The sequence below is a fragment of the Caloenas nicobarica genome, chromosome 16, assembly GCF_036013445.1.
Source record: "Caloenas nicobarica isolate bCalNic1 chromosome 16, bCalNic1.hap1, whole genome shotgun sequence".
In the NCBI taxonomy this organism is placed as follows: domain Eukaryota; kingdom Metazoa; phylum Chordata; class Aves; order Columbiformes; family Columbidae; genus Caloenas; species Caloenas nicobarica.
In genome coordinates, this window is record NC_088260.1 from 12,423,043 (window position 1) to 12,445,556 (window position 22,514).

The following is a 22,514-nucleotide window of genomic DNA, read 5'->3' on the forward strand; positions in this document are numbered from 1 at the left end:
TAATATAAATGGTCTGTAGATAACCTACACCGTTTTAAATATGAAAGTGAAATATTTGAGGGCAACGGTTTTTCTTACCTTTCCAGAAGATTATGAATTGCTTTGAAGAGCAGGGTCCTACACTCATAGGAAAGTCCATTCTCCCACAATCCTTCTTCTACCACTACAAAACCAAAAAATGACAACATGCTCAGAATAGGGAAACACAAACATTTACATAAAACATGAAATGTCAACATGCTTAGCATAGAGAAATGCAAACATTTATACATAAGTCCAACAAGCTTTACTTTTCAACAGCAGCATGTTTCCTGAAACGTTTCAACTATTACCTACATTGCCAAAGTAGCTTTAATCTTCAGTTTCTGAAAACACCAACTTTGATATAATAAATAAATAAAACCCACAAAAGTATAAAAGCAAACACATTTGTTCATAATATTCAATATTAAAGCAAGGGGCTGAGGAATTAATGATCCTTCTTTGTCATGACTGCTGAGAGATCCTTTAGGCCTTAACTGCAGATGCAGACAATGAAGAAACAAAGTGAATCATTGCAGGTGTGAAATCAATTTACATAACTGAAACGTTAAACCCTCCTGAACTCTCAGTGCCACACTCAAGTTAAACTCCCCCATCGTACTGACTTCAACTATTGCAATACACAGCAAATGTATTCAATACACAGCAGTTTTTTATTTCAAAATAAAACCTGTAAACTCTGTACCGAACTGCGGAGATTTTCGAAAGTTAAATAAATAAATAAATAGGAATTGATTGATCTCTTACAATGAAACAGCCACCTGAATGAGTATCTGAAGGATACGCAAACCTCAAAAACACCCGCTGTCCTTATTCTACTGCTTTTGGATGCTAAAAGTACAAAGAGTAAAACCATTTTTTGTACACCTGTACCAGATTCTGCATCTTCTGGCTGAATAAGATTTTATCTCAGCTGCAGAGTAAAACAAGATGATTAAGTAACTTTGTTATGAACTTGTTAATTGCCTGAGTTGGGTCATTTCAATTTAACAATACTCTGCAGATCTTTAGAAATGCAAACATAAAATTCTACAGCATGGTAAGAACCAAATACTTCACACCCCTCCTTGGCCAATTTAAAGGATAAAACCTTCCAACAGCATGTCTCTCATGCAGAGATTGTTATCTAAGCATAGTTTATGCTCATGTTTAAAGTAAAGCTTCTGAGGGGTTTCTGCTGTATGAAAAATACTAATATTGCCAGTAGTATTCAGCTTCAAAGCCTCAAAGCCCAGCATTGTTCGTTATTCTGCTGCTTCTCCCAGTAACCCTAAGTCATACAACCTCAAACAAGAAGTAGCACATTTTTTGAACGTGTGATGTTGTGATATGCTAATACTGGTAACAGAGTCCCTTCTCCTCTTAGAGAATGAAGAAGCCAGGCCTTTAGTACGTAAATCACCTTATGGAATAGCACAGATCCTTTCTCAGAAGAATGAAAAGGCTTTTGGGCACAAGCACGAGCCAAATCTCTTTCCTTGTAAAACCATTAAACGCCCTTTAATGCTTGCAAAACCCTACTGACACTGAGTACGTAATGCACCACAGCTGTTTACTAGATAGAACTTCGCATGGCCTCACATTTCGTGTTTAAAAGAGTGTTCTTCAGAAACTTCAGAATCTGCATGCATTTGCAGAACCATTGATGTATAAATTCTATATAGTTCAGAACTACCACAGCCTAAACAACTGTGAGACTGGTCCAGTCTTGCACTTCAAAACTACTCAATTCTAAAATATCTAAAGAGTTACATACTACAGTACGAGAGCGATCACACCTGAGTTCACCTCCATGAAAACTCCATATTTAAATAAAAATTCAAAATTTTTAGACAGTGGCATGAAATAGGCAGAATTTGTAAAAGCCAAAAGAAATTCATTGTTACCTGGCGCTGGGCTCAAGTTTCAACCTAATCCCATCAGCGCATCTGTGCCAAAAGCCAGCACTGCCCCTGCAGCGAGGATTTCATGCAAAATGGGAGAGATGAGAATCTAGTCCATGATTGTACAGCCAGTTCTGATGTTCTCAATCAAAACACACCGCTTATCCCCCAGTATGCACAGCAAACTAATGCGACCCACAAACAGCTTGTATCATCTCTCAAAACTATTTTCTGCAAGTAGAACTTTGCCACTGACTCCAGAAGGAATAAGATCAGAGCAATATACTGTTTACACTGTTTAGATGGTAATATTTTGCAGAGCTGGGATAATTTGAATACCAAATTCTTTAGGTACTGGACATTACCTGTATTCTGTCAGCCTGCTTGGCTGTGACTGGCACAGCTCCTCTTTGGGCGACTCCATCCTGTTCCTCAAACTGAGACCCCTCTCCCCAGGACTGGTGTGACACACAAACTAACAGCAACCGAGTGGGACAAGGGAAAGGAGAAGTGGTATCAATATTAAATATTCTAATTTTCCAAATTACATCTACGTAACATTTTCCTATAATAAATTATTCCCTTGATTCCCAATATATTAATGCACTATACTTACTGTAATTAGCTCTAATACTTCTTTATCCTACTAAAAATGTTCATCTCACAATTGAGAGTATGTAGTTATGCCTGTTGCAGTAAAAGCGGGGAGAAAAAAAAATGAGAACTATAACATTTCACTTCCTCTCTGCTCTTTGGCTTCCTGATCCAGTCTCCGAAAGAAAAGAGCTTAAGTAACTGGAGCAAGTTCCAACTTCAAGACGCAAATGGTGACCAGTAAAACTTGGCAAAACACTAGAGATCAGACTATCCCTCTAAATTGCAAAGTAACAACGTAACTAGGTTTTAGATTTTTGAGAATATTTTAAATTTTAAATTCCTCACAGAAGATTGAAGCATAGGAAATAATTGTTGTTCTCTCTCTGTTTACACAAAGATTTGTAATGCTTTTAACACCGAACACTTTCAACTCAAGCCCTCGTCAGCCTTTGGGTGCTGCCCGACAGCGTGTTCAGGCTCACAGTGAACAGGAAGCGAGTGCTGCACAGGGTCAGGAACAGACCTACACCGAGCACCTCTATCCTGTCCCAAAACTATGTTTTGTTACTCTAGTTGAAATATTTCTCTTCAGAGGCAACAAATTTGACACTATATAACAACAACAAAAGAAAAAATAAGGAAAAAAAAACAACCCACACAAACCTTCTAGGGCAAGAATCTAGTAAAGATTGATCCTGAGTAAGATAAAGAGTATGACAGAGCAGGTAACTATTTTTTCCTCCATGGAAATCAAAGAGCAGGCAACAGTTTTGGGGAGGCAGCAAAGCAGATGGGACCAGACTGTGGGTAACCACTTGCCAGGATCTGGGGAGACAAAGCCACCACTAATCCCCTCCCTGGTTTGCCCCAGTCCCATGGTGAATAGGATGTCAGACTGGGTGACCTCCAGGAGTCCCAGCTCCTCCTCACTTGTGTCATCTGGCAGATCTACTGACCCTCTACTGTGAAAGATTTATAGAGACAGACATCTATATCTCTCTCTACCTTTGTACATATATCTCTGTATATATACTACATCATCTAAGCATGTGTACATTCTAGAGTAGTCAAGGATGACAACTGGGAGTAGCATTTACTTCATCTCCTTCTCACTGCAACACTGGGATAACTTTACCACTACATTCCTCAGCAAAACAAGCAACTACTATTTATGTTGTGGTTTTGTTTGTTTGTGTTTTGAGGGTTTGTTGTTGTTGGGATTTTTTTTGTAATGAAATCACCTTTTAAAATATACAACTAAGTCTATTAATACTCCATCTTTAAAAATATGGATTCTTGGAAAAAAATCAAGGCAGCAAGCTCACATCAGCTCTGCCATCAACTATAATTCTATAAACTGCTTAGTTGAGATAACCCACCTAACTGCCCTTAGTATAGCATTCTCAGTATACACTCTTTAAATCCAGTGGAGATAGAGAGCATCAAAGAAGCGTATAGATACAAAAAGAAGTGTGACATTTTCAGTATCTTTCAAAAGAGAAAAAAAGACTTGAGACAGCCAGTTTTGTACAGGAATATTCTATCAATTTATCTGAAAAGGCATTATTGTTTCAAGCTGTAAGATTTAAGAAAGTGAAAATATAAACAGTCATTAAAATTTTCATGGAAACTTAATAAAACACCAAAGCAATGTTTTAACAGATAAAATGGCAAAAAATAACCCAGTATAAGCTGACAGGGCACTGTGTAGTAAAAATAAAAGTTACTGTTACAGCCAAGCACCTGCGTATTACCGTTACTCAACGACAAAGTGCGTATAGGAATAAGGTAAAAAAAATCTTTTGGTTATAACACCTGAAAAATAATATAATGCAGTGGTTTTCAATTGCAAAATCTTTCACAGAGAAAATAATTTTTATTGTCTCATTGCCAAGATATTATTAACAGAAAAAATCAAAAAAGAAAAAAGGTGTATTTGACACTTATCAAAATGGATTACGACAGAGGTGCTAAATCTCACTGCTGCTCTCCATACAGAACGGGAATTAATTGGTAGCCTTTGCATGTAAAGTTTTTTAATGTTTGTTGTCATTTTGTTTTCAAAGATTCGAAAAATGAATAGAACATTTGTGCTGATTTTTAAGTTTATCCTTGCAGATTGGATGTTAAAAGAATTAAAGGCAACTACAGTAATTTAGATTTACACTGGAAATTTATAATTTAAACATACATTAATGAGCAGCTTAGTTGGCTTGGGGGCTTTTTTATTTTCAAGTCAGAGATATTAAGGTCTTCAAAGTGTCCAATGATTTTTATGAAGCCAGCCATGTTCTCAGGAAAAAAAAAAAAAAGGAGCCATTATAAAAATTTCAAGGAGAGAAGTCACAGCAAAATATCAAAGCAAATACTTCAATAATTTGCCATCTCCCAGCAGAGATACTGGAAAGATAATAAGATCTCTGTTCTGCTTCACTGACCAAACTGACATATTTTACTTAAAAGAAATATAGGAAGGAAGGAGAGAAAGCAAGTCAGGACTGTGTCGGCACTGCACAGACAGTTATACCTTTAAGAAATTCAGCCACCCACATTTTAATAATTCAGGTCACACTCCCTTATGCAGTTTAAAAGTAGAATTAGTTTCAAAGAATACATATTTCCTCAGAGCTATGTTACATATTTCCTTTTAATGTATCGTATTGCAGCAACAGCTGAAATGAACGTCTAGACATCAAAACCGGGCTTGATTCCCACCTACTGCTTTTTTACCTCGGGCATCAAAACTAATGAAACCCATTATCCAGAACACTGACTTCAGTTACTGCATTGGCCACTGCAAATACGAAAAAAACACTCTGGGACAGGACCAGTTATTCAGCCATTAAAATTACTGAGAATCAATTTTTCGCTGCACGCTGCAGAAATCCTGCTGGATTAAAGCAGGACACACGGGACAAGGTGATGACAGGGGGATTCCTGTGTCCAGCTGCTGGGGAAGGGCAGATACTCGGCTACTCGGGATTCGCACCCAGAGCACTCTATGTTCCCTCATACTCGTTGGTATTTTGTCTCCTCATCACCATGAAATATGAAGAATGTGGAGGTTTTTCCCCCGTGTAGATATAGTTTATAAAAACACACGGCCAAATAACTAACAAAATGAGAAATTCAATTACTAAAAGCAAGCATTTAGTTTTTCATTTTAATTTTTATTAACTGTGCCCTTAAAACAATATTCAAAAACCAACTAGCATTTTGAAGCATCATTTCTCCTAAAAATTGAGTTGAAAAAGTAACAAAGCAATGCAATGGTACATTAATTCTGAATAACTATATTACACTCATAAAAATCCAATTAAATGCAACGCCGTTGATTGATCATTGTTATACTTGCATTGATCACCTTGTAAAATCTGCGTTTGGAGTCATTAGTGATTAAATTGACTTATTACTAAGTCAGATTCAACCCACTTAGAGATCTAATTTCCTTGCACCGGTTATGATCGTAGGGAAATCGTACTGCTCACTCTAGGAGTACTGAGAATTCATCTTGGCTCTCTGTGTTCCGCCAGCCAAAAAAGAACCAATACAGAAGAAACACTCCCCAGAAGGATCCGTTTGTGTTGATCTACTTGCAAAAAGAGCTCACGCGAAGCGCTGAGAACATGCACAGAAGCATTGCCAAGGAACGACCTAGCGAGGTGTCCTGAACAGCTGAGCTCTGCACCGCACTCCAGGGACAGCGGAATATTAACCAAGACTATCGCTGAGGATCGCTGTTCAGACACGGCCCGAGTTTGCATTTCAATGGGCCACAATTTTCTCTATAAAACTCACACTTCCAAGTGGAGCTGACTACAGAACTAAAAACGTTGCACTTCAGAAAAAGATAAAGAAAACCTTCAAAGGCAACAGCTGTTGAATATCACAGGAATGCTACGATGCTTTAATTGTTGCGCATTGAAACAGAAATTAGCATAATAGCTATTTATTGAAAAACAGATGGAAGGTAAGTATCTGCACTTAGATTATGTTAGCACTACTTAAAGTATTGCTTTTATCATTTCCTCACTCCCGGTAGGTACAAAGTTGTTTTTATAAGACATACATGAAATGCTACATTCTCTCCCTCTTCCTGTCCATACTCTCCCATTCCTCTGTTCCTGCACGGTCTCTTTCACCACAATGCAGATCTCTACAGTGGAATTTTCTCAGTCTCATGGGTAACTATGCAACATTTCAAAGGGCACCACAACAAAATATGTGATCACTTCTGGTTCTTTAGAAGGTCACTTCAAAATATTCCAAAAATCCATGGGTAACATCTAACTTCTCCAAAGCCAAAATTATTATCTACGAAATCAGTACAAACATTTCTGTGTAATTACAGCTCAAGTTTGCTTTCTATGTAGGAATGCAAAATTCCGAGCAGCTCGCTTCAGAGATGTAACAGATTCCAAATAAACCAGTTCAGTTTGCTGTGTGGTTTTTGCTTTGAATGTCTTCTACAGTCACCAGCTCTGTCCCAAGAAAGAGTAAAATGAAGATAAATATGGCACGTTTATGTGGTTTATGCTGCTTCCTATAGGAAAGCGGGAAGATGTTTGCAGTGCTCTCATGTGCCAGAAAATTCCCCCCCAATCCCTGATTTACACCTTTTCGTTTGCCCCACTATGGGTTTGTGTTAAACCATTTTATCTTCAAGCTATTTTATATTTCTTTGCAGAAGTATTTCCCATAGACAAAAAGACAAAAATCAACCTGACCATAGTGAAAACGGATGGGAAGTTTGGAGCAATTCTCCCCATCCTCCTCTGAAGTGTTCAGGGACAAGGATGCCATTAAGAAAGTACTTTCTCAACTTCACTCCTGGGAGTTTCTAGCGTTTCCTTCCACATTTCTGAACTTTTCACTTTCCGTTGCATCTTGTTTCCCTCTTCAACTCTTTGGAAAAAGGGCATTAAGAAATAGTTTCTCAGAAGAACGTAAAAGTATCCCAAAAATGTGAAGGATTTTTTTTTTTTTTTGAAAGTATTACTTTGCTTTCCTAATCCCAGGAAACAACCTCTGCTCTCCAAACTTGATTTGTTCTGTTTCCCCTCCTTTCGAATCTCCAAGTTTTCTTAATTTCCTCCTATTTTCAGTGACCACCTCGGACCTACAGCTGCAAATCCCCCACTTCTGGCTTTTGACCCTTCCAGGTTCAAAGAAAATAAAACTACTGAACTATATCTGCATCAGTAAGATCTTCCTCTCTGCACTGATAATGCACTGAGAACGTGGACTTTTATTTTTCTTCTTTATACCTAAATGTTGTTTTTGATCAAAAGCATATTTCCCCATCCCCTACAGCCGAGGAGCTCTGTTGGAGGTGAAAGGGCAGCAAGTCTCTTTAAAGAGAAATCAGAGCAAGTTCAGCCATCACCAGAACATGAGGCTTGTTCTTTGGAAAAATACAGTTTGTATTAATCCATACTTGGAAAGCGAAAGGAACCAAAAGTCTTCTCTCATTTATAAAGTATGCAAGACGTCATTCTTGAAATCCAGATAGATCATTTTGGAAGGCAGTGCCGGGATGCTTTCTTCCCTGTTCTCCAACACAGGTTTGCCTTAAAAACGACTGGCACAGCTCAAGGCAGCCGTTCCCATTTTGCGCTGGGATTCCGACGAGCCGTGTCCCCACCTGCCCTTCCATGGCTGCCCCAGGCCCGCAGGGCGCCCTCCCCGCTCCCCCAGCTCCCAACCACCATCGCAAAGAGCGTTTTCCAGGAGGCTCGGCCCTGGCCCAGGGCTCTCTGCAGCGTGACCAGGAGAACGCGGAACACGATTCATTAGAAACGCCTGGAGTGACAACAATGGAACCGCTCCTCGCCGCCTTTCACGGCTCACAGTCCGTGGAGGATAATGCACTCCCTTACACAACCAGCACGTTCACAGACAGGAAAAAATAGAATCTTCTTTAAGAAAAGCAGCTTTTTTTTCATTATTTGCTGTTTCACAATATGCTTGCAGGCTGCAACAGTTTTTAATTGGTATGTTAAGATTAAAAAAATGTAAGACAGACAAGATCTCCAACCCATCCAAGGAAACATTTATAGAGAACTCAAGGGTGTGATGTCGGCCGGTCTCTCCCTTCTACCCCGCTAGACTGTATGCTGTGGAACAAAAACCTGCAATATTTCCACCTTAGTTGTATGCTTATTTAACCAAGTCAATATTTGGTTTTCCATCAGCTAAAATTTGGGTTTACTCTTCTGCATAAAAATTAACAATTGTACTTATTTTTTCCCCAGTTCACACTTGCTTTCGGTCATTAATTACAGCCTCCAGACTACTGTTTTCTTCTTTTTTTTTTTTTTCCCAACGAAATGGTTACTAGAAATAACAATTTTCGTTAGAAAGTCTTATTTTCTGTATCTTACTTGTAATGCTATATTGTGAGAAAACAAGATTTTGATTTAAGGAATACTGGAGAATACTTTTATAGCAGCCTCCCATTTTAAACACACATCATGTACCACAAAACACGTAACAGCTAAAGGTTCTAAGCGTGAATTATAATGCTAATTCCATTACATGTAAAACATTAGATACATGTTCATTTTTTTTTTAAAAAATAGAAAGAGTTGAGCAAACACATTTGCCTCTAGTTTATACATCACTTGAAAATAATGTTTTAAAGCTTATTTCACTAACTTTTTCCCACCGCCCTGCTTGAATTCATCACAACATTTTACAGAGGAGTGAACTACAAACTGGACTTTGCAATTTGTTCACTTAAAAACTTGCTGAAGCAAAAGTTGAAGCAATTTCAAAAAAATTCAAACCCCACCCACCAATCACCAAATACACAAGTAGAAACTAATTGTCAGCAACAGGCAAAACCAAATTTAATGCTGCTGGTAGGGTTTTTGAGCACCAAAGTTAAGCAGCAAATCTCAGCTGACAGGGTTTATTCACACTGCAGAAGCAGAGGGGGAGGATTCAGCAATAACCTACCAGTGCAAAAATGTTTCTAGTCAGACATGATGCTTGGAAATGAACTCCTGTACTTTCCGAAGAAATTAAGTTTCCAGTCTTTCAAGTTTTGTTACTATTTTTTGAAAAAAAAAAAAAAAGAAAATGTGTCTTAAATTTAGGTATTAAAAAGAGCAGAAGTGGTTGAAATGAAGTCTCGAACTTTTTAAAAATGTGACAATGCAAAACGTTTCCCTCACATCCAGGTCTGTTTTGAGAGAACAGAGACTTTCCAAACCACAGGCACAGAATAAAAGACTAGAAAAGACTTTGAGACAAGACAACCAGATTTTTGTCATTTTGTTTCCTCTTTCCTGGGCTGTAGCGCTCCCCAAGCAGCACACAAAAATAATGTTTGCTCTTCTGTGAGCAAATGCTTAGCATAATTCGCCACTATTTAAACCAAAGTAAAAATGAAATACCAGCTTTTGTGCAACACGACCACATAGTGAGTCCTACCAACAACATGGGCTGATGTTTAGGGCAGCAGAAAGTCGAGCAGGTTTTTAAAGCTATTTTTGCTGTACCCTGACAGGGAGCCGGCAGAGGGAGCTGCGTGTAACCAGTTCTGCCGCCTTCCCCTAGGATCTGGTTTTCAGATTAAGGAAAAGGATACGAGATCATACATGCTAAAAATAAAACTTCTGGGGGAAAAAAAAAAAAAAAAAAGACCACATCCAATAGTAAACATTTTAGAAGTGGGATGGCTTTGAACAGGAACAGTTTAATCGCTGCTTTTGAAATAAAAGATTCCATATGAAACAGCTTTAAAAGCAGAATAATTTCCTTGAAAAATAATCTAGTCGAAGTGCCCAGTATCAAATCCGTACAGTGATCCCTTGGGAAAGGCTAAATAAGATTTTAGAAAATCTGTATATCTGTTAATTCCACTGGTTGAAGAGATAACTTGTATATTTTCAGGCATCTTTCATTTTTTGCCAATATTGTTTCACACGTTTGGTCTTTCCTGGAAAATTTTGAAATATCTTGGGGTTTAAATTCACCCTTAACCAGGTGCCCGCAGGACTCAGGGCTGTGCTGCCCCGAGGCAGCTGGTTTATAGCGCTGAGCTTCACTCACCTCTCACCGCAGTCTCAGCACAGGGTACTCCAACTATACAATTAATCAGAGATGTGCTCAGATTCTTCCTCCCCCTCCACAGAAACCCTGAAATGCCGATCAGACAGGCGGGGCTGTGGGTAAGGCCGGCCAAGGCACGGCAGACACCGAGTCCTGCCCCAAACCACAGGAATACTGAAAACTGAAACTCAGGATTGAAACCCAACTCCTCTCTCCTCCCTGTTTCCCAGCTATTCCAACCGGCTTTGGCAAGCAGGGAATACTACAGATGCTCTTTCTGCTGGGGATAGAAAAACAGTTTCTTAACCAGCATGTTCTTACAAATGAGAACGTATTTATTTTTATTCTTATTTATAAACAGAAGGTGCTACAGAAAAAAAAAAAAAAAAAAAGATGACACAACATGGCATACAGTATTGGGGATGGAAAAAACAAAATTACTGAAGACTGGAGAACCATGCTGAAATACGTGAATCCTTGGGATTGTGAACAATAATAAACCAAGCATAAAGATTTTACAGACTACCTGAGACCACCAAATATGCAACTTTTCTCATAATCATTAATGCTGAATATATATACAGCAATTATTAATTCAAAGCCAGTCCTGTTCTATAAAGATCTATTCCGTAAAGGTCTCTTCTCTAGGAGTCACAGCAAACAGAAGACAGAACTGCCAACGGTTCCCCCGATGATGAGCGGGGACGGCGCAGGAAGAAACATCAACTTTCTATTCAACGCAAAAAGTGATGCAGCTTCTGACTCTTTTATACTTGGAACTCCTGTTAAAGATTGGTTTGATAAAATTGGAGAAAACACATCCACAAAAGCATCCCCCTTCCCAGGCACCTCCTGCATTCACCGCCGGGGTTATTTCAGTAGGAGCCGTCTCCCCCACTGCTGGTTCTGCAATGCAAATGGAATATGTTGTTCACTCTACAGTCCGTTGCCATGGATATTAATGTGATGTCATAAATTGTTACATCTTCATCGCAGAAACAAAATGAAAGGGCTTGTAAGCAGAAGAATAAGAACTCATCTAAGAAGGCACATTGAAGAATAAGCAACTGTTGTACAAATCGCAAAAAGAAGAGAGACACAAATTCATATCCTAATTTAGTACTGTTGAATGTTTATCTATGTAAGAACTACTTAAAAGATTACAAATTACCTAATTTTACTATTTCATTTTATTGGACTCTTACCCGCACTGCAGAATCTCCTCAGCAACAAACATAACAGCACTTCCATAATTTATCTTTTCACCACCATTGGAAACAACTAACTTGTTTCGGAACTCTCACCTTAAGTTTCAGGCAGCAGTTAACCATCCCAGCAATGCCTACAGGACCCTCTCCTACTTTTGCTTTTATTCCAGCTCCTTTTTCATTCACCAATTATATTTATTGCATATGGGCTGTGTCAGAAGCATGCCAATTGCAAGTACTTAATTTCTGAAAAAATCAAGGCTCTGGATTGCCCTTGAAAATTATTATCTACATATGTTTGTAAAGTTTTGTTCTCCAAGGACTTCAGCAATAAACAGTAAGAAAATTTGCCTTTGCTTTATTAAAATAATCGTTAACACCACGATGTTAATCTACTTTCTCTGTAGATGTACACAAAGAGAGAAGGACAGAATAATTTGGCTTAGAGAAAAGTACAATACAGTATAAAGCACATCCAATGCTCACAGTCAATTTACATCTTTTAGGATGACGAGAATCTAGGATTTCTCTCCTTCTCAATTAGTCAAACGGTCTTGTTTAATTTTTTTCCCAAACAGTTTAGCTTTCCTGAAAGTGGATTTAACGAAGTCGAAAGACACAGAGCAAGTGGGGATTGAATGGGCATTTCTGCCGGCTCAGACCTGCCAAGCAAAGATCTACGTGAGAACGAGAGCATTCCCATGACGCAGTGATCAACACGTCCCCAACTCCTGCCACCGCGGTCACCAAGACACTCAGAGCCACCCAAGGTGGAGGCAGCACTTGGGGAAGGAGAATTCTTGAGCTGTCTAAGCAAGTCACTACCGTGATGCCCCCCAACCTTCTCGCAAACCAAGTTACTCCTCCTCAACTTCTGAATCTTGCTTTTGCCAGCTCAAATAGGAAAAAAAAGCCTCAAAACTGGCCGACGTTTGAGGCCTTGTGGCACTTTTATCCAAGTCTACTAGTGTAATGATGAGTAACTCGCCTACTTACAATGGTATGTAAACCGTTTTTCTTCTTTCTAAACTTACTTGAATTGCATATGAAGCAGAAAAAAATCCAAGCGCTTCCATTCAAATCAGCCACCCAACATTTACACAAGTTCAGACAACAGAGCAGATCTCATCTTTCACAAGCTAAGATTATTTTCCCTGGTCTTATCTGTGGCTTCCGCTTCCTCATTCAACCTAATGAGGAGTCTTAACCTTTTCTTCAGTCTCTTGCTACTTACCTCTCCATCATAATTCAGTAAATACCTTTTTTTCCTAAGCCCCACCCATTCCGGGGAAAAGAGAATGCAGACAGAGAAGAAATATATAGAATATATAGAAGTACTTGCCATTCCAATCTCTCAAAAATTCAAATGGCTACTGAATAGCTGAACAAATAGAAAATATAGTTTCTTGACATCTTTTAAAAAGAGAGGTATTTTGTAACTGCGGCTTTATTAGTCTTTGGAAAATGTTCTGCGTCCTTCTCTTCATCTGTTTCATTCACTTGCTTATGACATCTGCTACTACTACGAACACACGCACTGACCAGTAACCTCCCAGTTACACAGAGCGCCCAGTCCCGTGCCGTGAGCTCTGTTTCTTTGCACCATTACCATTAGCATCAATTTCACAGCAGGTGCACATGTGTATCAGGTGTTTTGAAATAACCTGAACACATCTGTTAACAAAAGCTCACCTATACACTGTGTTCCTCCTCCTATTTTTAATTCAGTAGCTTAAAGGGCAGAACGGCCACAAACCAACATCATGCCGGTCAATGTCGTCTTCTGGATACTGGAAACATGACACAGAAGTGGTGTCATGTGCAAGAACATTACTGGGAAAAGGGGCCAGGCCACAGCATCTTATCCTCCACCTGCAGCCTTCAGCTTTACACCTAAAGTGAGGCCTGGCTTAAGACCCAGAGCAACTCAAAGGAAGGACAATTTTGCCACACACACGGATTTGTTTCTGAAGTGTAACCCTAAGGAATCATGGGGGAGTGCCACCCACTACCTGTCCTGACTTTTTCTTTGTACTAGTACTTTACATGTTCCACATTCCCATTTTGAGAAACCAGGGTTGTTAATTAATTGTTCACTTTCAAAATGCTTATTGAACGGGACTGTTTAATTTGATTCCCAGGCCCGGTAGGTACCTCTACTAGAAATAATCCATCTCCGCTGCAGAGGCCACCAACACAGGCATCCCAGGGGAAACTCAGCTGTCTGGACAAGCAATAGCTACTGTGCAAGGAACAGCATAAAGAATTTATCTTCCTTGAAGGATATTCCTCCTATAGCTCTACACGCTTAAGAAAATCCAGGGTCAAAGGGCAATAAAGAGTAGACAAACCAAAAACATGAGAAGACACACTATAGCACACGCTGAAATATTAAAACCATCAAATGGAAGCAAACACGAGCAAGCACAGCCCAGGCGTTTTGAGGAATGTCTGCAGGATGCGACGTGAAGTGCAGAGATCCCCACGCTGGCAGAAATTTGCCTCAGTCCGTCCCCAGCGAGGACTTGGAATCCAGCAGCGATTTCAACAAATTCCCTCCCGGACAGAGCTGTGTGCGCACAGCCAGGCAGTTCTTTCTACACTGAAAACGTTTCTGTGCATCTAGCCCAGGGGTTTGCAGTACATGAGAAAACAAAATGCTATTTCTAAATTTAAAAAGAAAAAAAAAGTTTTGATTTATTAAAAAAACGTAATGATGTTTGAGAAAAAACAGCTACACAAAGATTATACTTCGGCCTACTTAAATTTTTCCTAATATTGCAGTAAATTACAACCGTATATTTATGCATGCTGTAAAGGCCTTAGCTGTCAAGCAGAAGGACCTCGGCACAGAACTCTCTGCAAAGACTTAATTGAAATGGGAGCTGACACGGCGATCCCGGCGATCCTGGAGCCGCAGCTCTGCCCGCGCAGCCGCCGTCACCGCACATCAGCTCAGAGAACCCGGCCCCGCGGGGAACCTTCCGTCCTTCTGTGCTCGCAGCCTCCTCGGACAGACACCCACCACCTCCACTGGACATGCCGGAGATTTAACCAGCAAACGTAGGAGAGTGACTGAGTGTGACAGGGAATCTGGGGGATCATTATCAAATATGGGACAGGGCAGGAGGGAAGAAGAAGAAGAAGAAGAAACCTGCTGTCAGGCTCTTCTAACTGACTTTTAGATACTGTAATGGACGCAATAATTTTCCCTTTCTGTCAAAAACTGTAGTGTCAAAAAGTAAGCACGCATACAGCTATATACCCAAAAGACTCCCTGCGAGAACTGTGGCTGTCCTTCATGTGAGCAAAAATAAGCTGATTTTACATATATGATAAATCTTTCACTGCAGAACGCCTACAACCATACACAAATTCTCACCTACTTACAACAGAAGCAGAAAAGCCACATTTAATTGGCTTTGTCACGCTATGGATGTAAAAAGCAACTCTTAACTACTGCAAACCACATACACACTCCTACATTGCTAAATAAAAATCACAGTACTCGAGTTTAAACTGCAAATTAACAATGAAAAATCCCCATCTGAAATATCACATTGAGTTGGCAGCCCTGCTCAGCTTGATCTCTCTTGGCTAAAGAATTTCACTAGCTTGGAACATTTAAACATAATCTGACAGCAAATGAGGCTTCCAACTGAAAATTACCACAAGGCTGGGGTTTGCTTACTTCCTCCCCCCAAGTAGTATATAAAACAACTGGAAACATATCCTGTAGGAAATCTGCTAAATGATATATTCTTTAGCCTGATAAAATGCAATTATCAAACATAACCAACAGATCAATGATTGACACTACTGACAATTTTGGGGTTTTTTTTCTTTTATTCTTTCCTCCTTATTTGATACCCATATAGCCTTTAAGCACCAAACATTACAATTACTCCTGGTATCATTTTGCTGGCATAAAAATCCAAATATAATACATTTAAATTCTACAAAACATGTCCGGCTTGTTTAAAGAGGGAGATAATCCCAGTTTAATAACTCTAGATGTGATTGCTGTGAGCTACCATATTAAGCTGTTTTACATCAGAATCATCCCCCGTATCAGTCTTTATGCTCCTTCTGATCATGAATTTCTGTACAGCTGCATCTCCTGACCACTCAAGCCACCCTCATCAGCACTACACTAATTGTGCACCTCCTCCAATTAGCTTTCGACATAATCATGGCAGTGATTGGTTTCCATACACTTAATTCTACAGACACGTGAAGATTGTTCTGGTATTTTGCAGCAAGTATCACAAGAAGCAAAAGAACTTGATTTCACAAACAATAACCTATATCTATGTCCTGTGGTGCCTTTTTTTTTTCCCTATATATGAGCATTAGCACATTCGAATTGCCAACATGCAGCTTCCTTCTAATAATAATTACTAGAGGACTGAATGCCTGAAGTAATTGCACCACCTCTGTTTTACTTAAAAATAATAATAAATTAAAAAAAGGTCACTAACATTTAACCTCTGTCTCCAGAACTTACTTTCGGCCAGAAAAGTGGTGGGCTTCACCTATTCCTTCAGAAAGGAATAAAAATTAGGTCGGTGGGGATAATTGTGGAAAATTAGTTATATTCTTCATTTATGCAATATTTATATCAGTCAAGTTATGAAAAAATACCAGAACCTTGGTGGTAAATGCATAAAGTTCCTACCTTTAAGCACAAGAAATAATTTTACCACAAACAACGGTCAGGAAGAGACAGACAAATCCTTTAAGAAGGACTTCATCTGCACTGGGACAACTTGCAGCGTAAAGCAAGAGATTCATGCTGCAATGGGAAAACAAGCTGGATAAAGCGGTGGTTTCTACCTAACATTCTTCTAATTCCCAACAAGTTTCCAATGAACTGTCAGCAAATCTGTAAGGTAATATATAGTCAATGTTCTCAGTACTGTCATTTTTTGCATTTCACAAGAACTGCTTTGAATGTCTTTTCTTTTGACAAGATGTCATCATTGGAATACTATATTTATTCTGCATTTCAAAAAAACTTCTCCACTCAACTCCATTCAACTTCCTCTTGGTCTCTATGTGTTTTAAAATGCCTTTTAACATGACATCAGACACAAATTAGTCCAAAAGACTTAAAAGTTCCTGTATCATTCCTCTTGCTCACTGCACACCGCCAGCATCAGTATAAACGTCTATCACAGCCTCAGCTCTGCTGCATCCTTTGCTGCCAACAGCGGCTCCCAAGGCAACATTCAGGACAATATTTAGCACTGACACACGTGCAGCAACCTCACAAGCTGTCCTCATAGCCAAACTGTATGACGTTGGAAACGCTAAGATCCTAATTCCAGTATTAACTGACAGCTCCTCCTTACTGCAGCCGGTACAGGAGCGAGGAACCAGCGCGATGCCCATGCCCTGTCCTTGTCCCGTATCCTCACGCAAGGACTCCTGCAATCAACAGCATTCATGTTCAGATATTAACTTACATCAGAAGGTTTAGAAAAATGTATACAATATATGAAGAAGAATATTAAAAAGACTACACTGGAGACAGATGTTCATGTAACACGCACAAGCTACATCACCATTTTGGTCGGCACAGAGCCCTCCGCACATTTCTGCGTCTCGGAAGCCCAGGTTTCTGCTTTCCAGCTGACGTTTCGTTCTGAAGAGCCGACAGTGCCCGTGTCGGGCAGCAGGAGACACCGCTCCCCACACCAAACCGCATCGCCAAATAAGATGACAACATTAACGCGCTGACAAGATTAATGAAAGTTTCTTTGAACTCGCTGCTTTGCTTAATTCTTGGCAGCTCTTATTTACAAGAAATGATCATTTCAGAACATCCGTGACTCCTTCCCACAAGTCACAGCCCAAAACTGTCTACAGGGCAACAGCAGTACTTCTGAGATGACTGATGCCCTTACAAACCATTGTGAAAATCTATAGTAAACGAGAAAAGGAGTTAGGTTTTGCTTAAGTGACACACCAAGTTACATCCTTACATGCTTTGCTGAATGTAGAATATTTTGAAAGCAGAGGTTACAGAAATACAGGAGATGCCATATTGTGCAAACAAGTATTTGTAAATGAGTGAATTTTGGTAAAAGTTACAGAATCGAATACACACAAGCTTAACTGAGAGGAAAAAAAAAAAGAATTAAGTTTTCATTTGGCTCATTTTTAAACTACTAATTGAGGTAGAGAAGTGGAAGTGACAGACATCATCCTGTAGCTGTTTAATAAACGCTTGTGTATCAAAGAAAAATGTCCATGTATATATATAAAAAGAGTTTTATACTCTTCACTACCCTTTAAAACATTAAACCAATTTTCAAATGAATTCATTATTCAATAAAATATTACAGAAAGCTCCGCAGAAAAAGAGGACGTGATGCACTATGTACTCTTAATGCTTAGGAACGATACCTTCCAAACTCTAAGATATTCATGTCAAACAAGTGCATGCTACAACCTTGGAACACATAAAGGCTTTTCAGTGGAAGCTGTTAATTTAGTACTGGCTGGCTGCCCAGTGGATACCAGAATATATTTCACTCAAAAAATAAAAAACAACCCAGAATGGGAGAGATGAAGCTCAAAAGCAAATTCCAATCTATAAAGATTGAAATATTACCTCAGTACAACAACATCTTCTGCTTTGAGAGTTGTGCCAAATACGAATAGCTGCTCTACAGTAACTACTGCTCCTTGGTACGTTACTTGTAACCAAGAAGCTCCCATAGGAGTAGCCACATCTTACCTGTGCTAAAACCAGCTCGAAATGCCACGTACTATAGGGGATACAACATCTGCAAGAACCACAGACACATCAGAAGGATCCCGGCGCACCTTGCTGCCAAGAAGTGTCATTCCGTGATGTTATTGGTAAAGAACTGCAGATTCACCCCTCCAAAAGATACCGGAACACTCTTCTCCCGACCTTGGCATGCGAGCCAAGAATCACCATCAGAGAACACAGCTCTACTTGCCACTTCACCTATTTCAGACTTTTAAATTTCTGAAACGAGCTGAGGAAATGTTGACACGAAGTTGTGAAGTCTCAGCTTGTGTAAAGGTTTGGTGCGCTAGTCGGCTGGAGACAGCAGAAACTTCGATCCCTCTCTGATATTCCTTAAAATCTAACTAAACCATTGGCTATACAAACTCAGCACCAGACGCTAAAACTACATTGGAGAGAGAGTCGATCGAAAAAAACCATGGTGGGAGCCAGAAGACTCGAGATTGGTGGCACTGTGCTCCTCGCGGCTCAGCGGACGAGCAGCACGGCTTGTACGAACACCCCAACACGCAGGAGCATTCAATGGTTTGTCATGCGAGATCACGCAAGGTGTGAACACCAAAGATACACTGGGAAGAGATTAACGTAAAAATGACACAAAAGGCACTTGGCATTGTATTTGCAAGGTACAATTCTTATGTGCATCTCCCAGTTTAATTCTGTTTAGCTGGTTACCATTTTTTATAGCTAAATTGCTCCGTAAAAACGAACACAAACAAAATCTGAGAGAAAAGGTTCAGGATGAGTATGTTGTTGCAGGTGTGTGCATTTATCTTTTCAGGGGTATTAGAGAGGTTTTGCTGTTCGTGGATCAGTTATTTATAGCTCATCTGGGCAGCATCCACATCTTCAATTCTGTAAGAGCTTCCCCTGCCTTTTGAATTAAAAATTGAACTTTACTCGCACCGATTCTCAAGGGGAAAGCATTAAATGCGCCACATCCTGTTCTTTGTTTCAAAGCAGCAGTGTGAAATAATGTAAAGAGCTCACACGGCCCCGATGATCACTGCATTTTTCATTAAGACTCCAGCACTCTTTGTCCCAGTTACAGCCTGACTAGATGCTTTGGGCCATATGGAGTTAGTTAAGTGGGCCCTGTGATCGCTACTTAGAAAAATCTACAGTGTAGGGATTCTCAGATAATTCTCAGTATTATGATTATTAAACATTCTTTTTTTAAACCTTAAAAAGTAATTGACTGTATCCAGAGTGTCAACAAGCCCTGATTTTTTTAAAATGTATTAAAAGACACAACTTCTTATAGCAGCAGGACTCACAACAAGTAACCAGAAAGAGGTGCAATGTGCTGTATTTATTTTTGCACATCATTTTTAGTAGGTTTGGGGAAACATGCTACTTCCAAGTCAGAAACCAGCAATATTGACAGGGCCGGCAGGTGACGCACATGGCGGTGACAGGTCACCTCACCCACAAGCTTCAGAAACTTTCTCACTTGCGTCCTCTGTCTTCTGCCGAAAACTTTCAAACAATTCAGCTTCACTGGGTCACGTTTTGCGTCTGTAACGTGGACAAATGTTACGCCGCAGGTGAATTCGTGACCGAAAACATTTCGTCTGGAGCCTTAACAGAAACTGCCAAATGCCGTGGAGATCCGCAGTCTGTCCCAGTGCCACGTTACACCCCCAGTGAGACTCTCTGGTCTGCACACAACGTTTTCTCCTGCTCTCACCAGACACGCAGCACCGAAGGACTGTTTATTTTGTCTGTCCAGACATATTTGATTAATTAGATAATGTTTATACAACATCTGGGAAAGGAAGACACTGTTAATAATCTAATCTCTATTGACAATTATATTTAAGTTTACAATGTCTGGATGACCAAAAAAAAAAAAAATTAATAGATAAAAGCTATGGAAATGCCAAAGACCACCTTGCCCAAATTTTTTCACTTCCTATCCAGAAATTCCTCATTTCTAGAAGCCCTTCTCTCCCCTTAGCCCATGTCAAGTACTGACACACCTACCAGCTTCCAATGGTTTGTAGAACTATCAACTCCAGCCAGCCCAGATCCTATCCTTTAACAGTAAACGCTCAAGTCTAATACATTTTTTTCGCATTTATGCTCATATTAAGGGCTCTAATTCCCAGTGGCCCAAAGTAAATGTTATGTTTGGCTGCACAAGAGAAAGTTTGAAGATGATGGAAAGAAGAGGTGAGGAACGAGGCGCAAATGCAATTTTCTCAGGTAGGTCGTGCTCAAACCCTCCCAGTTCCACAGCGACCCTTGTTGGGACTCGGGGGACTCAGAGGAGGAAAATCAACAAATCTCTCGCTTCCTCAAGAACCAGAATAAGGAAAACCCCAGAAGAGAACCAAATCTAACACAAGGAAAACACCATCTCTAACTGCCACATACAAGGAGTTGAGAGAAATATTTTTCTTGATCTCAATTTTAATGTCAATAACAACACGTTAAAAACCAACACTACCATCCCAACAGAGCGTTACCGCAGACATTAACGGGCACATGAAACATCACTGTAATCCAGTAACTCTGATTTTGGAGTTTTCAGAAGTTGAGACAAGAGAATCCGACTACTTAACTATGGAGGATTTCTGCGCTGTTCTTGCTCTGGCAGGTTGTTGATAATCTTAACAGAGGATAATTAAAAATCTTTAAAGATGTTTCTATTAGGTCTTGGAACATGACGTCTCAATACCCAGCAGACTTCGCATCTCTTCTGTCTTGTTTATTCAGGCCAGAAGATGTATAAGAGCAAGAATCTGAAGGTTTCAATTTAAAATACGGTTTTAAAGGAAAAATTAATGACTATGATGTCCAGTAAAATGGATTTTGTGCTAACTACCTGCAGAACTTCCCTTTAAAGACGGGCTACAAGAAAAGAACTGACATTTTCCGAAGCGCAGTTCAACTGATCTCGTTTTCAGAGAAGCAGGTGGAATTTTTTAATTTCATTCTGTTCAGCCTATTCAAAATTTCTAAAGAGGAGAAAGTTCTGCAAAATTATTCAACCAAATCAAATTAATCACAATTTCTATTGGCATGTCAGGAGTGTTAACATCACCTAACTTATATCAGTAAATACTCTCCTTTAACTCATTTCCCTGAAAGGGGTTCAGTGATGTTCTGATACTTCATGGCTTATTATAGTCCCAGTATTATAATGGATATTTAAAAGCCAAAGTAAAGAATTTTATGCAGAAAAACAACACGTACAGCATATGAAAAGCTGGTTTAAGAGCAAGCACAGAATTAGCTATACAGATATTTTTTCAAGTTTGACAGTTAAGCCTTCTGTGCTTGTCATGCATATGCCACATTAGAAAAAAATAATAATCTTATGTAGTAGTGAACACATGTTTATTTAATGGCATCTGCCCAGAGGGATGATATATCTTCTAGTTAGCATTCACAGAACTGTTTCTCTCAAACCAAATCATGTTTGAAATATCTGGGTTAAAAGCGATCCGGAGCGGTTTGATTTTCGAAAAACAAGACCTTTTACTTTTTAGAACTCAAAACCATCTTTTGTTTTAATAAATAGCTGAATTCACTATGCAGCAAGATATCCCCATCTGAAAAGAGGGAGAGTAAATTAAATAAAAATATTGTAACACTTAGGAACAGAAAACACGGTTTCAAATAAAATAACGAGGAAATTTTAGTCTGTCAGTTCCCCCAAACCACATTGGTTATCCTGATCTATCTATAAGCCAGAGCCACAAGGAAACAGAAACTAATGCTTCAAATGAAAGCAGTTTTGCTCTGTTTTGCCCTGTCGTTGTGGGAGTTTTTGTGTGGGTTTGGTTTGGGGGGATTTTCTTCAGGTGGGATTTTTGGTTATTTTCAATAAAGCAATGGAATATTCACTACTTAGGGTATTTGTTAAAGGAAGTAATCAAAATGCAAAAAACAAAGCCTGTTGTACCAGACTTATTCTTTAAAACATAAATACAT

The 22,514-nt window shown here is 39.4% G+C and overlaps 1 protein-coding gene across 1 annotated transcript in view; it reads right to left on the reverse strand.

Annotated features, from left to right (window-relative positions):
- Positions 1-22,514, reverse strand: part of MED13L (mediator complex subunit 13L) — a 187,022-nt gene that overhangs the window by 101,355 nt on the left and 63,153 nt on the right. Inside the window, exon 3 of the mRNA XM_065646184.1 lies at positions 79-163. Within this exon, the coding sequence (XP_065502256.1) occupies positions 79-163 (85 nt within the window). The remainder of the gene's footprint in view (positions 1-78; positions 164-22,514) is intronic.